Source organism: Salmo trutta, chromosome 36 (genome assembly GCF_901001165.1).
Source record: "Salmo trutta chromosome 36, fSalTru1.1, whole genome shotgun sequence".
Classification (NCBI taxonomy): Eukaryota; Metazoa; Chordata; class Actinopteri; order Salmoniformes; family Salmonidae; genus Salmo; species Salmo trutta.
In genome coordinates this window covers 375445-392513 of record NC_042992.1, presented here as the reverse complement: position 1 = coordinate 392513, position 17069 = coordinate 375445, and the positions used below count along the sequence as shown (strand labels likewise).

Sequence of the window (17069 nt, the reverse complement as noted above, 5' to 3'; positions counted from 1 at the left end):
TCTCTGGTTCGTGTGTGTTCATCCCACCAGGCTGGTAAATGACAGTGTTGTGGGTGGATGGTAATCGTTAGCCATCAGGGTGTCTTTGGTGTTATTGGAAAACAGTTTAGTTTGATGACATGCCTCTCCTGTCATTATGGTCCATTGTGGCTATGATGAGAGAATAACAGACAGGATTGGAGACAGGGGGCCGGTGGGGGACTGGGGGAGGTGGGGGACTGGGGGCCGGTGGGGGACTGGGGGCCTGTGGGAGACTGGGGGCCGGTGGGGGACTGGGGGCCGGTGGGGGACTGGGGGCCGGTGGGGGACTGGGGGCCTGTGGGGGACTGGGGGCCTGTGGGAGACTGGGGGCCGGTGGGGGACTGGGGGCCGGTGGGGGACTGGGGGCCGGTGGGGGACTGGGGAAGATGGGAGACTGGGGACCTATGGGGGACTGGGGGCCGGTGGGGGCCTGTGGGAGACTGGGGAAGATATAATGCTCTGCCATAACAGAAGTACTTCTAATGACATCTATGTGCTTACTTTAGTCCTAATACTGTTTGAGTTCTGTTTTCATACATGGTAATGTATTGATGTTGCTATAGTAATATGTGCACCTCGTTCTTCTCCTTCAGGTCTGTACAACAGGGGGTACATCTATCTAGACGTTCCCATCTCTGATGCCAGCTGTATCTCAGGTAGCTACTGACAGAGCTGTTGCCAAGTGTTGCACGGTACACCCAAACTTCCTGATCTTTTCCATATTAGAACATGGAAAAAAAAAGGTTTGATGCTTGAATTTGTGTTACTTTCGGTACTTCTGTCAAATGGGTCTCACGGATCACGGGCTTGTCTATCAGCACAGCCAACCTCTTACTATAGAGCTCCCTGCCTGCTCCCCTAACTCACTGCTAGCCCTTATTATAGAGCTCCCTGCCTGCTCCCCTAACTCACTGCTAGTCCTTATTATAGAGCTCCCTGCCTGCTCCACTAACTCACTGCTAGTCCTTATTATAGAGCTCCCTGCCTGCTCCACTAACTCACTGCTAGCCCTTATTATAGAGAACCCTGCCTGCTCCACTAACTCACTGCTAGTCCTTATTATAGAGCTCCCTGCCTGCTCCACTAACTCACTGCTAGCCCTTATTATAGAGCTCCCTGCCTGCTCCACTAACTCACTGCTAGTCCTTATTATAGAGCTCCCTGCCTGCTCCACTAACTCACTGCTAGCCCTTATTATAGAGCTCCCAGCCTGCTCCACTAACTCACTGCTATCCCTTATTATAGAGAACCCTGCCTGCTCCACTAACTCACTGCTTGCCCGTATTATAGAGAACCCTGCCTGCTCCACTAACTCACTGCTAGCCCTTATTATAGAGCTCCCTGCCTGCTCCACTAACTCACTGCTAGTCCTTATTATAGAGCTCCCTGCCTGCTCCACTAACTCACTGCTAGTCCTTATTATAGAGCTCCCTGCCTGCTCCACTAACTCACTGCTAGTCCTTATTATAGAGCTCCCAGCCTGCTCCACTAACTCACTGCTATCCCTTATTATAGAGAACCCTGCCTGCTCCACTAACTCACTGCTTGCCCGTATTATAGAGAACCCTGCCTGCTCCACTAACTCACTGCTAGCCCTTATTATAGAGCTCCCTGCCTGCTCCACTAACTCACTGCTAGTCCTTATTATAGAGCTCCCTGCCTGCTCCACTAACTCACTGCTAGCCCTTATTATAGAGCTCCCTGCCTGCTCCTTTAACTCACTGCTAGTCCTTATTATAGAGCTCCCTGGCTGCTCCACTAACTCACTGCTAGCCCTTATTATAGAGCTCCCTGCCTGCTCCACTAACTCACTGCTAGCCCTTATTATAGAGAACCCTGCCTGCTCCCATAACCCTGCCTGCTCCACTAACTCACTGCTAGCCTGGGAGTCTGGGCTGTATTATGTTAGCTCCACTAACTCACTGCTAGCCTGTACTGGGAGTCTGGGCTGCATCATGTTAGCTCCACTAACTCACTGCTAGCCTGGGAGTCTGGGCTGCATCATGTTAGCTCCACTAACTCACTGCTAGTCTGGGAGTCTGGGCTGCATCATGTTAGCTCCACTAAGTCACTGCTAGCCTGTACTGGGAGTCTGGGCTGCATCATGTTAGCTCCACTAACTCACTGCTAGCCTGGGAGTCTGGGCTGCATCATGTTAGCTCCACTAACTCACTGCTAGCCTGGGAGTCTGGGCTGCATCATGTTAGCTCCACTAACTCACTGCTAGCCTGTACTGGGAGTCTGGGCTGCATCATGTTAGCTCCACTAACTCACTGCTAGCCTGTACTGGGAGTCTGGGCTGCATCATGTTAGCTCCACTAACTCACTGCTAGCCTGGGAGTCTGGGCTGCATCATGTTAGCTCCACTAACTCACTGCTAGCCTGTACTGGGAGTCTGGGCTGCATCATGTTAGCTCCACTAACTCACTGCTAGCCTGGGAGTCTGGGCTGCATCATGTTAGCTCCACTAACTCACTGCTAGCCTGGGAGTCTGGGCTGCATCATGTTAGCTCCACTAACTCACTGCTAGCCTGGGAGTCTGGGCTGCATCATGTTAGCTCCATTAACTCACTGCTAGCCTGGGAGTCTGGGCTGCACCATGTTAGCTTCACTAACTCACTGCTAGCCTGGGAGTCTGGGCTGCATCATGTTAGCTCCACTAACTCACTGCTAGCCTGGGAGTCTGGGCTGCATCATGTTAGCTCCACTAACTCACTGCTAGCCTGGGAGTCTGGGCTGCATCATGTTAGCTCCACTAACTCACTGCTAGCCTGGGAGTCTGGGCTGCATCATGTTAGCTCCACTAACTCACTGCTAGCCTGTACTGGGAGTCTGGGCTGTATCATGTTAGCTCCACTAACTCACTGCTAGCCTGGGAGTCTGGGCTGCATCATGTTAGCTCCACTAACTCACTGCTAGCCTGGGAGCCTGGGCTGCATCATGTTAGCTCCACTAACTCACTGCTAGCCTGTACTGGGAGTCTGGGCTGCACCATGTTAGCTCCACTAACTCACTGCTAGCCTGGGAGTCTGGGCTGCATCATGTTAGCTCCGCTAACTCACTGCTAGCCTGTACTGGGAGTCTGGGCTGCATCATGTTAGCTCCACTAACTCACTGCTAGCCTGGGAGTCTGGGCTGCATCATGTTAGCTCCACTAACTCACTGCTAGCCTGGGAGTCTGGGCTGCATCATGTTAGCTCCATTAACTCACTGCTAGCCTGGGAGTCTGGGCTGCATCATGTTAGCTCCACTAACTCACTGCTAGCCTGGGAGTCTGGGCTGCACCATGTTAGCTTCACTAACTCACTGCTAGCCTGTACTGGGAGTCTGGGCTGCATCATGTTAGCTCCACTAACTCACTGCTAGCCTGGGAGTCTGGGCTGCATCATGTTAGCTCCACTAACTCACTGCTAGCCTGGGAGTCTGGGCTGCATCATGTTAGCTCCACTAACTCACTGCTAGCCTGGGAGTCTGGGCTGCATCATGTTAGCTCCACTAACTCACTGCTAGCCTGGGAGTCTGGGCTGCATCATGTTAGCTCCACTAACTCACTGCTAGCCTGGGAGTCTGGGCTGCATCATGTTAGCTCCACTAACTCACTGCTAGCCTGTACTGGGAGTCTGGGCTGCATCATGTTAGCTCCACTAACTCACTGCTAGCCTGTACTGGGAGTCTGGGCTGTATCATGTTAGCTCCACTAACTCACTGCTAGCCTGGGAGTCTGGGCTGCATCATGTTAGCTCCACTAACTCACTGCTAGCCTGGGAGTCTGGGCTGCATCATGTTAGCTCCACTAACTCACTGCTAGCCTGGGAGTCTGGGCTGTATCATGTTAGCTCCACTAACTCACTGCTAGTCTGGGAGTCTGGGCTGCATCATGTTAGCTCCACTAACTCACTGCTAGCCTGTACTGGGAGTCTGGGCTGCATCATGTTAGCTCCACTAACTCACTGCTAGCCTGTACTGGGAGTCTGGGCTGCATCATGTTAGCTCCACTAACTCACTGCTAGCCTGGGAGTCTGGGCTGCATCATGTTAGCTCCACTAACTCATTGCTAGCCTGGGAGTCTGGGCTGCATCATGTTAGCTCCACTAACTCACTGCTAGCCTGTACTGGGAGTCTGGGCTGCATCATGTTAGCTCCACTAACTCACTGCTAGCCTGGGAGTCTGGGCTGCATCATGTTAGCTCCACTAACTCACTGCTAGCCTGGGAGTCTGGGCTGCATCATGTTAGCTCCACTAACTCACTGCTAGCCTGGGAGTCTGGGCTGTATCATGTTAGCTCCACTAACTCACTGCTAGTCTGGGAGTCTGGGCTGCATCATGTTAGCTCCATTAACTCACTGCTAGCCTGTACTGGGAGTCTGGGCTGCATCATGTTAGCTCCACTAACTCACTGCTAGCCTGGGAGTCTGGGCTGCATCATGTTAGCTCCACTAACTCACTGCTAGCCTGGGAGTCTGGGCTGCATCATGTTAGCTCCACTAACTCACTGCTAGCCTGGGAGTCTGGGCTGCATCATGTTAGCTCCACTAACTCACTGCTAGCCTGTACTGGGAGTCTGGGCTGTATCATGTTAGCTCCACTAACTCACTGCTAGCCTGGGAGTCTGGGCTGCATCATGTTTGCTCCACTAACTCACTGCTAGCCTGGGAGTCTGGGCTGCATCATGTTAGCTCCACTAACTCACTGCTAGCCTGGGAGTCTGGGCTGTATCATGTTAGCTCCACTAACTCACTGCTAGTCTGGGAGTCTGGGCTGCATCATGTTAGCTCCACTAACTCACTGCTAGCCTGTACTGGGAGTCTGGGCTGCATCATGTTAGCTCCACTAACTCACTGCTAGCCTGTACTGGGAGTCTGGGCTGCATCATGTTAGCTCCACTAACTCACTGCTAGCCTGGGAGTCTGGGCTGCATCATGTTAGCTCCACTAACTCACTGCTAGCCTGTACTGGGAGTCTGGGCTGCATCATGTTAGCTCCACTAACTCACTGCTAGCCTGGGAGTCTGGGCTGCATCATGTTAGCTCCACTAACTCACTGCTAGTCTGGGAGTCTGGGCTGCATCATGTTAGCTCCACTAACTCACTGCTAGCCTGTACTGGGAGTCTGGGCTGCATCATGTTAGCTCCACTAACTCACTGCTAGCCTGTACTGGGAGTCTGGGCTGCATCATGTTAGCTCCACTAACTCACTGCTAGCCTGTACTGGGAGTCTGGGCTGCATCATGTTAGCTCCACTAACTCACTGCTAGCCTGGGAGTCTGGGCTGCATCATGTTAGCTCCACTAACTCACTGCTAGCCTGGGAGTCTTGGCTGCATCATGTTAGCTCCACTAACTCACTGCTAGCCTGCGAGTCTGGGCTGCATCATGTTAGCTCCACTAACTCACTGCTAGCCTGGGAGTCTGGGCTGCATCATGTTAGCTCCACTAACTCACTGCTAGCCTGGGAGTCTGGGCTGCATCATGTTAGCTCCACTAACTCACTGCTAGCCTGGGAGTCTGGGCTGCATCATGTTAGCTCCACTAACTCACTGCTAGCCTGGGAGTCTGGGCTGCATCATGTTAGCTCCACTAACTCACTGCTAGCCTGGGAGTCTGGGCTGCATCATGTTAGCTCCACTAACTCACTGCTAGCCTGTACTGGGAGTCTGGGCTGCATCATGTTAGCTCCACTAACTCACTGCTAGCCTGGGAGTCTGGGCTGCATCATGTTAGCTCCACTAACTCATTGCTAGCCTGGGAGTCTGGGCTGCATCATGTTAGCTCCACTAACTCACTGCTAGCCTGTACTGGGAGTCTGGGCTGCATCATGTTAGCTCCACTAACTCACTGCTAGCCTGGGAGTCTGGGCTGCATCATGTTAGCTCCACTAACTCACTGCTAGCCTGGGAGTCTGGGCTGCATCATGTTAGCTCCACTAACTCACTGCTAGCCTAGGAGTCTGGGCTGTATCATGTTAGCTCCACTAACTCACTGCTAGTCTGGGAGTCTGGGCTGCATCATGTTAGCTCCATTAACTCACTGCTAGCCTGTACTGGGAGTCTGGGCTGCATCATGTTAGCTCCACTAACTCACTGCTAGCCTGGGAGTCTGGGCTGCATCATGTTAGCTCCACTAACTCACTGCTAGCCTGGGAGTCTGGGCTGCATCATGTTAGCTCCACTAACTCACTGCTAGCCTGGGAGTCTGGGCTGCATCATGTTAGCTCCACTAACTCACTGCTAGCCTGTACTGGGAGTCTGGGCTGTATCATGTTAGCTCCACTAACTCACTGCTAGCCTGGGAGTCTGGGCTGCATCATGTTTGCTCCACTAACTCACTGCTAGCCTGGGAGTCTGGGCTGCATCATGTTAGCTCCACTAACTCACTGCTAGCCTGGGAGTCTGGGCTGTATCATGTTAGCTCCACTAACTCACTGCTAGTCTGGGAGTCTGGGCTGCATCATGTTAGCTCCACTAACTCACTGCTAGCCTGTACTGGGAGTCTGGGCTGCATCATGTTAGCTCCACTAACTCACTGCTAGCCTGTACTGGGAGTCTGGGCTGCATCATGTTAGCTCCACTAACTCACTGCTAGCCTGGGAGTCTGGGCTGCATCATGTTAGCTCCACTAACTCACTGCTAGCCTGTACTGGGAGTCTGGGCTGCATCATGTTAGCTCCACTAACTCACTGCTAGCCTGGGAGTCTGGGCTGCATCATGTTAGCTCCACTAACTCACTGCTAGTCTGGGAGTCTGGGCTGCATCATGTTAGCTCCACTAACTCACTGCTAGCCTGTACTGGGAGTCTGGGCTGCATCATGTTAGCTCCACTAACTCACTGCTAGCCTGTACTGGGAGTCTGGGCTGCATCATGTCAGCTCCACTAACTCACTGCTAGCCTGTACTGGGAGTCTGGGCTGCATCATGTTAGCTCCACTAACTCACTGCTAGCCTGTACTGGGAGTCTGGGCTGCATCATGTTAGCTCCACTAACTCACTGCTAGCCTGGGAGTCTGGGCTGCATCATGTTAGCTCCACTAACTCACTGCTAGCCTGGGAGTCTGGGCTGCATCATGTTAGCTCCACTAACTCACTGCTAGCCTGGGAGTCTGGGCTGCATCATGTTAGCTCCACTAACTCACTGCTAGCCTGGGAGTCTGGGCTGCATCATGTTAGCTCCACTAACTCACTGCTAGCCTGGGAGTCTGGGCTGCATCATGTTAGCTCCACTAACTCACTGCTAGCCTGGGAGTCTGGGCTGCATCATGTTAGCTCCACTAACTCACTGCTAGCCTGGGAGTCTGGGCTGCATCATGTTAGCTCCACTAACTCACTGCTAGCCTGGGAGTCTGGGCTGCATCATGTTAGCTCCACTAACTCACTGCTAGCCTGGGAGTCTGGGCTGCATCATGTTAGCTACACTAACTCACTGCTAGCCTGGGAGTCTGGGCTGCATCATGTTAGCTCTACTAACTCACTGCTAGCCTGGGAGTCTGGGCTGCATCATGTTAGCTCCACTAACTCACTGCTAGCCTGGGAGTCTGGGCTGCACCATGTTAGCTACACTAACTCACTGCTAACCTGTACTGGGAGTCTGGGCTGCATCATGTTAGCTCTACTAACTCACTGCTAGCCTGGGAGTCTGGGCTGCATCATGTTAGCTCCACTAACTCACTGCTAGCCTGTACTGGGAGTCTGGGCTGCACCATGTTAGCTCCACTAACTCACTGCTAGCCTGGGAGTCTGGGCTGCATCATGTTAGCTCCGCTAACTCACTGCTAGCCTGTACTGGGAGTCTGAGCTGCATCATGTTAGCTCCACTAACTCACTGCTAGCCTGGGAGTCTGGGCTGCATCATGTTAGCTCCACTAACTCACTGCTAGCCTGTACTGGGAGTCTGGGCTGCATCATGTTAGCTCCACTAACTCACTGCTAGCCTGGGAGTCTGGGCTGTATCATGTTAGCTCCACTAACTCACTGCTAGTCTGGGAGTCTGGGCTGCATCATGTTAGCTCCACTAACTCACTGCTAGCCTGGGAGTCGTGGCTGCATCATGTTAGCTCCACTAACTCACTGCTAGCCTGTACTGGTTGTCTGGGCTGCATCATGTTAGCTCCACTAAGTCACTGCTAGCCTGTACTGGGAGTCTGGGCTGCATCATGTTAGCTCCACTAACTCACTGCTAGCCTGGGAGTCTGGGCTGCATCATGTTAGCTCCCCACTCATGCTGTGCACAAGTTAACACACTTCAATAATGCGACACGTCATGTAGAAATGTTGAAACTTAATTACAGTTCGCAAAACAATGTCCATACAAGCTAGAACAATGGAAGAAGATACCGGTAGCTTCCAGCTTTGTAGGCCAACTTTCCTTTCTAGCTGACAGATAGAGAACATCAATTCACTACCCTCTGGTACTTAGTTTGTGATAATATGAATCCAAAATTTAATTCACTTCATCGGTGTCTCACATCTCTCCCAAAGATGATCTATTTCCTCTGTGAACCGACTCCGGGCCGCTCTCCTCTTGCCTTGTGAATGACTTTATTACTAGTTAAAGAGACATCGCACATTTTTTTATAAAATAAACTACTTCTATGCAAATGTTGTTAATCAGTAAAATTAAATAAGTCTTAAATGGAAGAGAAACAGATTGTTGGTCATCTGTAGCCCCGTTCGATCAGCCCAAACAAGCTCAGTAACTCAATGCCTGCACACACTCCTATTGAATACGCAACCACCTGCATTGTGGATAGGCCTAGGCTACATATTGATTTACCCAGTTTATCAATAGAGATTTACCATTTAAATAAATGATTACCATTATGTTATGTAGTTAGATTGGTAAAAACAAAGTCTAATTGATTCATTCATGAATACATGGCTCTCTCTGAAATGTTTTAACGTAAAATATGTAAAATGTAATGATCTTGAACTCAAGATGCCCAACGATTGACTTTGGCTAATATGCCTTCTTTTCTTGCCGTGGTATCGAGTATTGTGATTCTAAACCTGGTATCGAGTATTATGATACTAAACCTGGTATCGAGTATTGTGATCCTAAACCTGGTATCGAGTATTGTGATCCTAAACCTGGTATCGAGTATTGTGATCCTAAACCTGGTATCGAGTATTATGATACTAAACCTGGTATCGAGTATTGTGATCCTAAACCTGGTATCGAGTATTGTGATCCTAAACCTGGTATCGAGTATTGTGATACTAAACCTGGTATCGAGTATTGTGATCCTAAACCTGGTATCGAGTATTATGCTAAACTTGGTATCGAGTATTGTGATACTTAACCTGGTATCGAGTATTGTGATACTAAAACTAGTATCAAAATAAAATGCTGGTATCGTGACAACATTAACACACACCTCTTATGGTCCTATTTATCTCATACTGTGTTAATGGTTTATTCAGCCAGGGATCATGGGTAATGGCAGCAGATCCTTGATCTGAGTGAGATAATGGTGTTATTACAAGTCCATTTGGATGGAAAGGGGAGAAAACATTTGGCCCCACAACATGACCATCTTTAACTGTCTGAGGGCTGTGAAGAGGCCCCACAACATACAGTTGAAGTCAAAAGTTTACATACACTTAGGTTGGAGTCATTAAAACTCGTTTTTCAACCACTCCACAAATTTCTTGTTAGCAAACTATAGTTTTGGCAAGTCGGTTAGGACGTCTACTTTGTCCATGACACAAGTCATTTTTACAACAATTGTTTACAGACAGATTATTTCACTTATAATTCACTGTATCACAATTCCAGTGGCTCAGAAGTTTACATACACTAAGTTGACTGTGCCTTCAAACAGCTTGGAAAATTCCAGAAAATGATGTCATGGCTTTAGAAGCTTCTGATAGGCTAATTGACATCATTTGAGTCAATTGGAGGTGTACCTGTGGATGTATTTCAAGGCCTACCTTCAAACTCAGTGCCTCTTTGCTTGACATCATGGGAAAATCAAAAGAAATCAGCCAAGACCTCAGAAAAAGAATTGTAGACCTCCGTCTGAAGATACCACTTTCATCTGTACAAACAATAGTAAGCAAGTATAAACACCATGGGACCACGCAGCCATCATACCGCTCAAGAAGGAGACGTGTTCTGTCTCCTAGAGATTAATGTACTTTGTTGCGAAAAGGGCAAATCAATCCCAGAACAACAGCAAAGGACCTTGTGAAGATGCTGAAGGAAACAGGTACAAAAGTATCTATATCCACAGTAAAACGAGTCCTATATCGACATAACCTGAATGGCCGCTCAGCAAGGAAGAAGCCACTGCTCCAAAACTGCCATAAAAAAGCCAGACTAAGGTTTGCAACTGCACATGGGGACAAAGATCGTACTTTTTGGAGAAATTTCCTCTGGTCTGATGAAACAAAAATAGAACTGTTTGGTCATAATGACCATCGTTATGTTTGGAGGAAAAAGGGGGAGGCTTGCAAGCCGAAGAAGACCATCCCAACCGTGAAGCACGGGGGTGGCAGCATCATGTTTTGGGGGTGCTTTGCTGCAGGAGGGACTGGTGCACTTCACAAAATAGATGGCATCATGAGGAGGAAAATTATGTGGATATATTGAAGCAACATCTCAAGACGTCAGTCAGGAAGTTAAAGCTTGGTCTTCCAAATGAACATTGACCCCAAGCATATTTCCAAAGTTGTGTCAAAATGGCTTAAGGACAATAAAGTCAAGGTATTGGAGTGGCCATCACAAAGCCCTGACCTCAGTCCTATAGAATATTTGTGGGCAGAGCTGAAAAAGTGTTTGCGAGCAAGGAGGCCTACAAACCTGACTCAGTTACACCAGCTCTGTCAGGAGGAATGGGCCAAAATTCACCCAACTTATTGTGGGAAGCTTGTGGAAGGCTACCCAAAACGCTTGACCCAAGTTAAACAATTTAAAGGCAATGCTACCAAATACTAATTGAGTGTATGTAAATTTCTGACCCACTGGGAATGTGATGAAAGTAATGAAATCTGAAATAAATCATTCTCTCTACTATTATTCTGACATTTCACATTCTTAAAATAAAGTGGTGATCCTAACTGACCTAAAACAAGGGAATTTTTACGAGGATTAAGTGTCAGGAATTGTGAAAACTGAGTTTAAATGTATTTAGCTAAGGTGTATGTAAACTTCCGACTTCAACTGTTTTTTTGCAGTATATTATCTATTCATTAATTCTATGTTTTATCTCCCAGTGCCACCTCTGGAAGGCTTCGTGATGAACAGGGTCCAGGGAGACTACTTTGAAACCCTTTTGTACAAAATATTTGTGTCCATTGACGAGCAAACTAACGTGTCAGAGGTAGGTGAAATATAATATTACATCTTGGCCTCGTTGGACCATCCTGGTCTTGAGATCACATTCTGTTTCCTACAGTAGGAGCTTTGCAGGATGCTCTTGAGATCACATTCTGTTTCCTACAGTAGGAGCTTTGCAGGATGCTCTTGAGATCACATTCTGTTTCCTACAGTAGGAGCTTTGCAGGATGCTCTTGAGATCACATTCTGTTTCCTACAGTAGGAGCTTTGCAGGATGCTCTTGAGATCACATTCTGTTTCCTACAGTAGGAGCTTTGCAGGATGCTCTTGAGATCACATTCTGTTTCCTACAGTAGGAGCTTTGCAGGATGCTCTTGAGATCACATTCTGTTTCCTACAGTAGGAGCTTTGCAGGATGCTCTTGAGATCACATTCTGTTTCCTACAGTAGGAGCTTTGCAGGATGCTCTTGAGATCACATTCTGTTTCCTACAGTAGGAGCTTTGCAGGATGCTCTTGAGATCACATTCTGTTTCCTACAGTAGGAGCTTTGCAGGATGCTCTTGAGATCACATTCTGTTTCATACAGTAGGAGCTTTGCAGGATGCTCTTGAGATCACATTCTGTTTCCTACAGTAGGAGCTTTGCAGGATGCTCTTGAGATCACATTCTGTTTCCTACAGTAGGAGCTTTGCAGGATGCTCTTGAGATCACATTCTGTTTCCTACAGTAGGAGCTTTGCAGGATGCTCTTGAGATCACATTCTGTTTCCTACAGTAGGAGCTTTGCAGGATGCTCTTGAGATCACATTCTGTTTCCTACAGTAGGAGCTTTGCAGGAGGCTCTTGAGATCACATTCTGTTTCATACAGTAGGAGCTTTGCAGGATGCTCAAACGAGGCTAATAGAATCTAACCATAATACGTGTGCTTTATTGAACAATGCTTATTGGTGTGTTTTATTATTGACTTTATTAAAGTGATTTCAGTCCCATTTAGTCTTGATCCTCTTCCTCTGGGGGTTTTGTTCCAGCTGGCTAATGTTCTGGAGATTGACTTGGGCCTGGTGAAGGTACGTACTTATAATATCACACACATACACTGTTATATTGTCCATGGTTACTTATAGGAGTCACTGGATATCATTGGGGCCCATCTGAATGTTATATGTGGTGTGAAGACATGCCCTTCCAGTCAGCCGTGAAGGTGTGTCCCCAAAATAAACTCCATCTATACTACGACTATAGGGCTCTGGTCTAAAGTAGTGCACTATATAGGGAATAGGGTGCCATAGGGCTCTGGTCAAAGGTAGAGCACTATTTAGGGAATAGGGTGCCATAGGGCTCTGGTCAAAGGTAGAGCACTATATAGGGAATAGGGTGCCATTTGGGGTACAGTTGCATGAATATTAATGGATGGTCCTGTCAGCACCTTGCTGTAGTTCTGATGGGTTTATTAATGGATGGTCCTGTCAGCACCTTGCTGTAGTTCTGATGGGTTTATTAATGGATGGTCCTGTCAGCACCTTGCTGTAGTTCTGATGGGTTTATTAATGGATGGTCCTGTCAGCACCTTGCTGTAGTTCTGATGGGTTTATTAATGGATGGTCCTGTCAGCACCTTGCTGTAGTTCTGATGGGTTTATTAATGGATGGTCCTGTCAGCACCTTGCTGTAGTTCTGATGGGTTTATTAATGGATGGTCCTGTCAGCACCTTGCTGTAGTTCTGATGGGTTTATTAATGGATGGTCCTGTCAGCACCTAGTGCTGCTGGACACTGTTAGGTGGAAACAGAGCTTTAACTATGCTCACACTGAATGTGAAATCAGCCATCCTTACATCCCAGATGGCATCCTAAGTTGTGCGCTGTATCAGTAACAGGGACACAGGCCATGTTCTTCAGGACAGCCTCCCATTTAATTTACTCAGATGATCTAAGAAGTAAGTAGAGATGTTGCTTTGGTAACAACCCCGTTAAAGACTGAGTTCATCATAAGTCATTCTGTTTTCTGTTGAAAGGATAATGTCCCTGTTCTATATCGAAGATTATTATAGTCATTTATAGTCATAATATATGTAATATATATAAGAATATCAGCAGATTTGAAAGTTAAATGTTTTATTTTGACACATCAGCTGACAGTTTGGCTATTGTTACACACACACATGACACACGACACACACACACACACACGCACACACACACACACACGACACACACACACACACACACACACACACACACACACACACCGACACACACACACACACACACTGACACACACACACACCGACACCGACACACACACACCCACACCCACACCCACACCACACACACCCCCCCCCCCCCCCAGGGTTTAATATTTTCCCCAAATTCTACAACTCTTCCTTCCTAATATCCTTTTATTGTTTTATATCCTAGGGCTGCTATTGTTTTATATCCTAGGGCTGCTATTGTTTTATATCCTAGGGCTGCTATTGTTTTATATCCTAGGGCTGCTATTGTTTTATATCCTAGGGCTGCTATTGTTTTATATCCTAGGGCTGCTATTGTTTTATATCCTAGGGCTGCTATTGTTTTATATCCTAGGGCTGCTATTGTTTTATATCCTAGGGCTGCTATTGTTTTATATCCTAGGGCTGCTATTGTTTTATATCCTAGGGCTGCTATTGTTTTATATCCTAGGGCTGCTATTGTTTTATATCCTAGGGCTGCTATTTTTCTCACACACATAAAATGTCAGAGGTGATCTACTAGTGGAGAGTCTCTGTCTCTCTCTTTTTCTTTCTTTCTTTTTCTCTCTCTCCCCCTCCCTTTCCTTCTCACTGTCTCTCTCTCTCTCTCTCTCTCTCTCTCTCTCTCTCTCTCTCTCCTCTCCTTCTATACTCTCACTGTCCTCTCTCTCTGGTGTCTCTGTTTCTCTGTCTCTATTCACTCTCTCTCTCTCTCTATCTCGTGTTCTCTCTCTCTCTCTTCCCCCCTCCCTTTCCTTTCTCACTGTCTCTCTCACTCTCCTCTCTCTCTCTCTCTCTCTCTCTCTCTCTACTCTCTCTCTCTCTCTCTCTCCTCATGTCCTCTCCTCTCTCTCCTCCACTGTCTCTCTCTCTCTCTCTCTCTCTCTCTCTCTCTGTCTCTGTCTCTGTCTCTCTCTCTCTCTCTGTGTCTCTCTCTCTCTCTCCCTCTCTCTCTCTCTCTCTCTCTCTCTTTCTCCTAGAGCAACCCTCCTTCAATCTAATGGTCTCCTGGGTGAAACTTTCAAAACATTTCCCCCATTTCATATTTCCCACTTGTCATTTTAACCTTGAAGGATGTGGTACAAGATGTTTTTAGTTTTCTGTTCTAACCTACCGGCAAAAAAAATTCTTGACTGTAGAATACATTAAAACATTGAGATTTTTGTGTCTGAGAGAATTTCCTTTGGCGATTTAACTTTAAGTTGTTAATAAGAGCAGGAAACTTTCTCCACAACTTATTCTGTTATTTTCTGTGTAATCGTAATGATGCAGGGTGTTTCAGAATAAATTCCTACAGTGCTTGATAATGATTAGTATAATTGGTGTGAAGGTGGTCTGACTGACTAGTTTGTCTTCAGTGGACAATGAGAGGTCAGTGGAAGGAGCAGAACAAAGCAGCAACCCATGGACACTAACTTGGCTGACACCGTTCTGTTTGACCCTCATGGCATACCATTGATTAGGAACAGGCTGCTTCTGGCTGTACACTGTTATTTTAATAGTTCTCTTCTCTCTCTCTCTCTCTCTCTCTCTCCCCCCCATCCCCTCCCTCTGTCAGAATGCTGTGTCTATGTACTGTCGCCTGGGTTTTGCCCTGAAGAAAGGAGGCTCGTTCAGCTCAGAGCAGCTCCACCCCACATGGAAGACTGCTCCCTCTGTCAACAGATTGAAGTAGGTCTTCAATACCACTTCAAGACTATGGAAGCCTGTTGTGGCAGCCAAATCCACAAAACCTACACTATAGGGCTCCCTCTTTGAGCCTCTTTAAAGACTCTTGGGACGTGTAACACAGCGCCAAACCCACGGGGATGTCAATACTCTGAATACAATAGCAGATGTAAATCACATCCACACTATAAGACACAAGCCCCCTAACACACACACACACACAGACCCAGTGTGTGTGTTAGGCATTCCCTGTGGCTCAGTTGGTAGAGCATGGTGTGTGCAATGCCAGGGTTGTGGGTTCGATTCCCACGGGGGGCCAGTACAAAAAAAAAGAAAAAAGAAAATGTATCCATTCACTACTGTAAGTTGCTCTGGATAAGAGCGTCTGCTAAATGACTCAAATGTAAAAAAAATGTAAATGTAATGTACGTTTCCCACCCCGTGTCCCAGGAGCACTGTGGACCCCAAACAGATGCTGCTGTCGTGGGAACAGGGGAGTCCTGTGATGGAGGCTGGATCCTCTGCTACAGACACCACCAGCCTGGAGGACCAAGGTGAGAATCTCCCCCAGAACACACCACAAGCCCTGGATCTGGCTCAGGCTGCCCACGGTAACCCCTGAGTAGGGCGGCTGTAGCCTGATCCCAGGTCTGTTTGTGCTTTCTCAAAACAATCTAATCCATTGCATCATGGGATGATGAGTTCTTCTCTCTCTCTGTGTGTTAGACAACGCCAGTGTGAGCAGCCTGACTAACCCTGGTCCTGCTGCCCCGCCCACCAAGAGGATCGCCTTCCTGTTTGACTCCACCCTCACCGCCTTCCTCATGATGGGGAACCTCTCTCCGGTATGTACCCTAACCTTTGACCCCTTAACCCTCACCACCTTCCTCATGATGGGGAACCTCTCTCCGGTACGTACCCTAACCTTTGACCCCTTAACCCTCACCGCCTTCCTCATGATGGGGAACCTCTCTCCGGTACGTACCCTAACCTCTGACCCCTAACCCTTGATAATATGATAGTTTTATTATAGATAATATTATAGTGTTATTATAGATAATATTATAGTGTTATTATAGATAATATTATAGTGTTATTATAGATAATATTATAGTGTTATTATAGATAATATGATAGTAGATGATAATATAGTATTATTATAGATAATATGATAGATGATGATATTATAGTGTTATTATAGATAATATGATAGATGATGATATTATAGTGTTATTATAGATAATATGATAGTAGATGATAATATAGTGTTATTATAGATAATATGATAGATGATAATATTATGGTGTTATTATAGATAATATGATAGTAGATGATAATATTATAGTGTTATTATAGATAATATGATAGTAGATGATAATATAGTATTATTATAGATAATATGATAGATGATGATATTATAGTGTTATTATAGATAATATGATAGTAGATGATAATATTATAGTGTTATTACAGATACTATGATAGTAGATGATAATATTATAGATAATATAATAGTAGATGATAATATTATAGTGTTATTATAGATATTATGATAGTAGATGATAATATTATAGATAATATGATAGTAGATGATAATATTATAGTGTTATTACAGATATGATAGTAGATGATAATATTATCAAATCAAAGTTTATTTGTCACGTGCGCCGAATACAACTAGACCTTAGAGTGAAGTGCTTACTTACAGGCCCTAACCAACAGTGCAATTTTTAAGTAAAAAATAGGTATTAGGTGAACAATATAAGTAAAGAAATAAAAACAACAGTAAAAATAACAGTACCGAGGCTATGTACAGTAGTGAGGCTATATGCAGGTGGTACCGGTACAGAGTCAATGTGCGGGGGCACAGGGATTAAAC

The 17069-nt window shown here is 46.7% G+C and overlaps 1 protein-coding gene across 3 annotated transcripts in view; it reads left to right on the top strand.

Annotated features, from left to right (window-relative positions):
• fam91a1 (family with sequence similarity 91 member A1) overlaps positions 1 to 17069 on the top strand; it is an 83425-nt gene that overhangs the window by 25446 nt on the left and 40910 nt on the right. For all 3 annotated transcript variants that reach the window (XM_029736094.1, XM_029736095.1, XM_029736096.1), the window contains 6 exons: positions 615 to 677; positions 11228 to 11334; positions 12322 to 12360; positions 15081 to 15193; positions 15641 to 15744; positions 15917 to 16035. In XM_029736094.1, coding sequence (XP_029591954.1) covers positions 615 to 677; positions 11228 to 11334; positions 12322 to 12360; positions 15081 to 15193; positions 15641 to 15744; positions 15917 to 16035 — 545 coding nt within the window. The remainder of the gene's footprint in view (positions 1 to 614; positions 678 to 11227; positions 11335 to 12321; positions 12361 to 15080; positions 15194 to 15640; positions 15745 to 15916; positions 16036 to 17069) is intronic.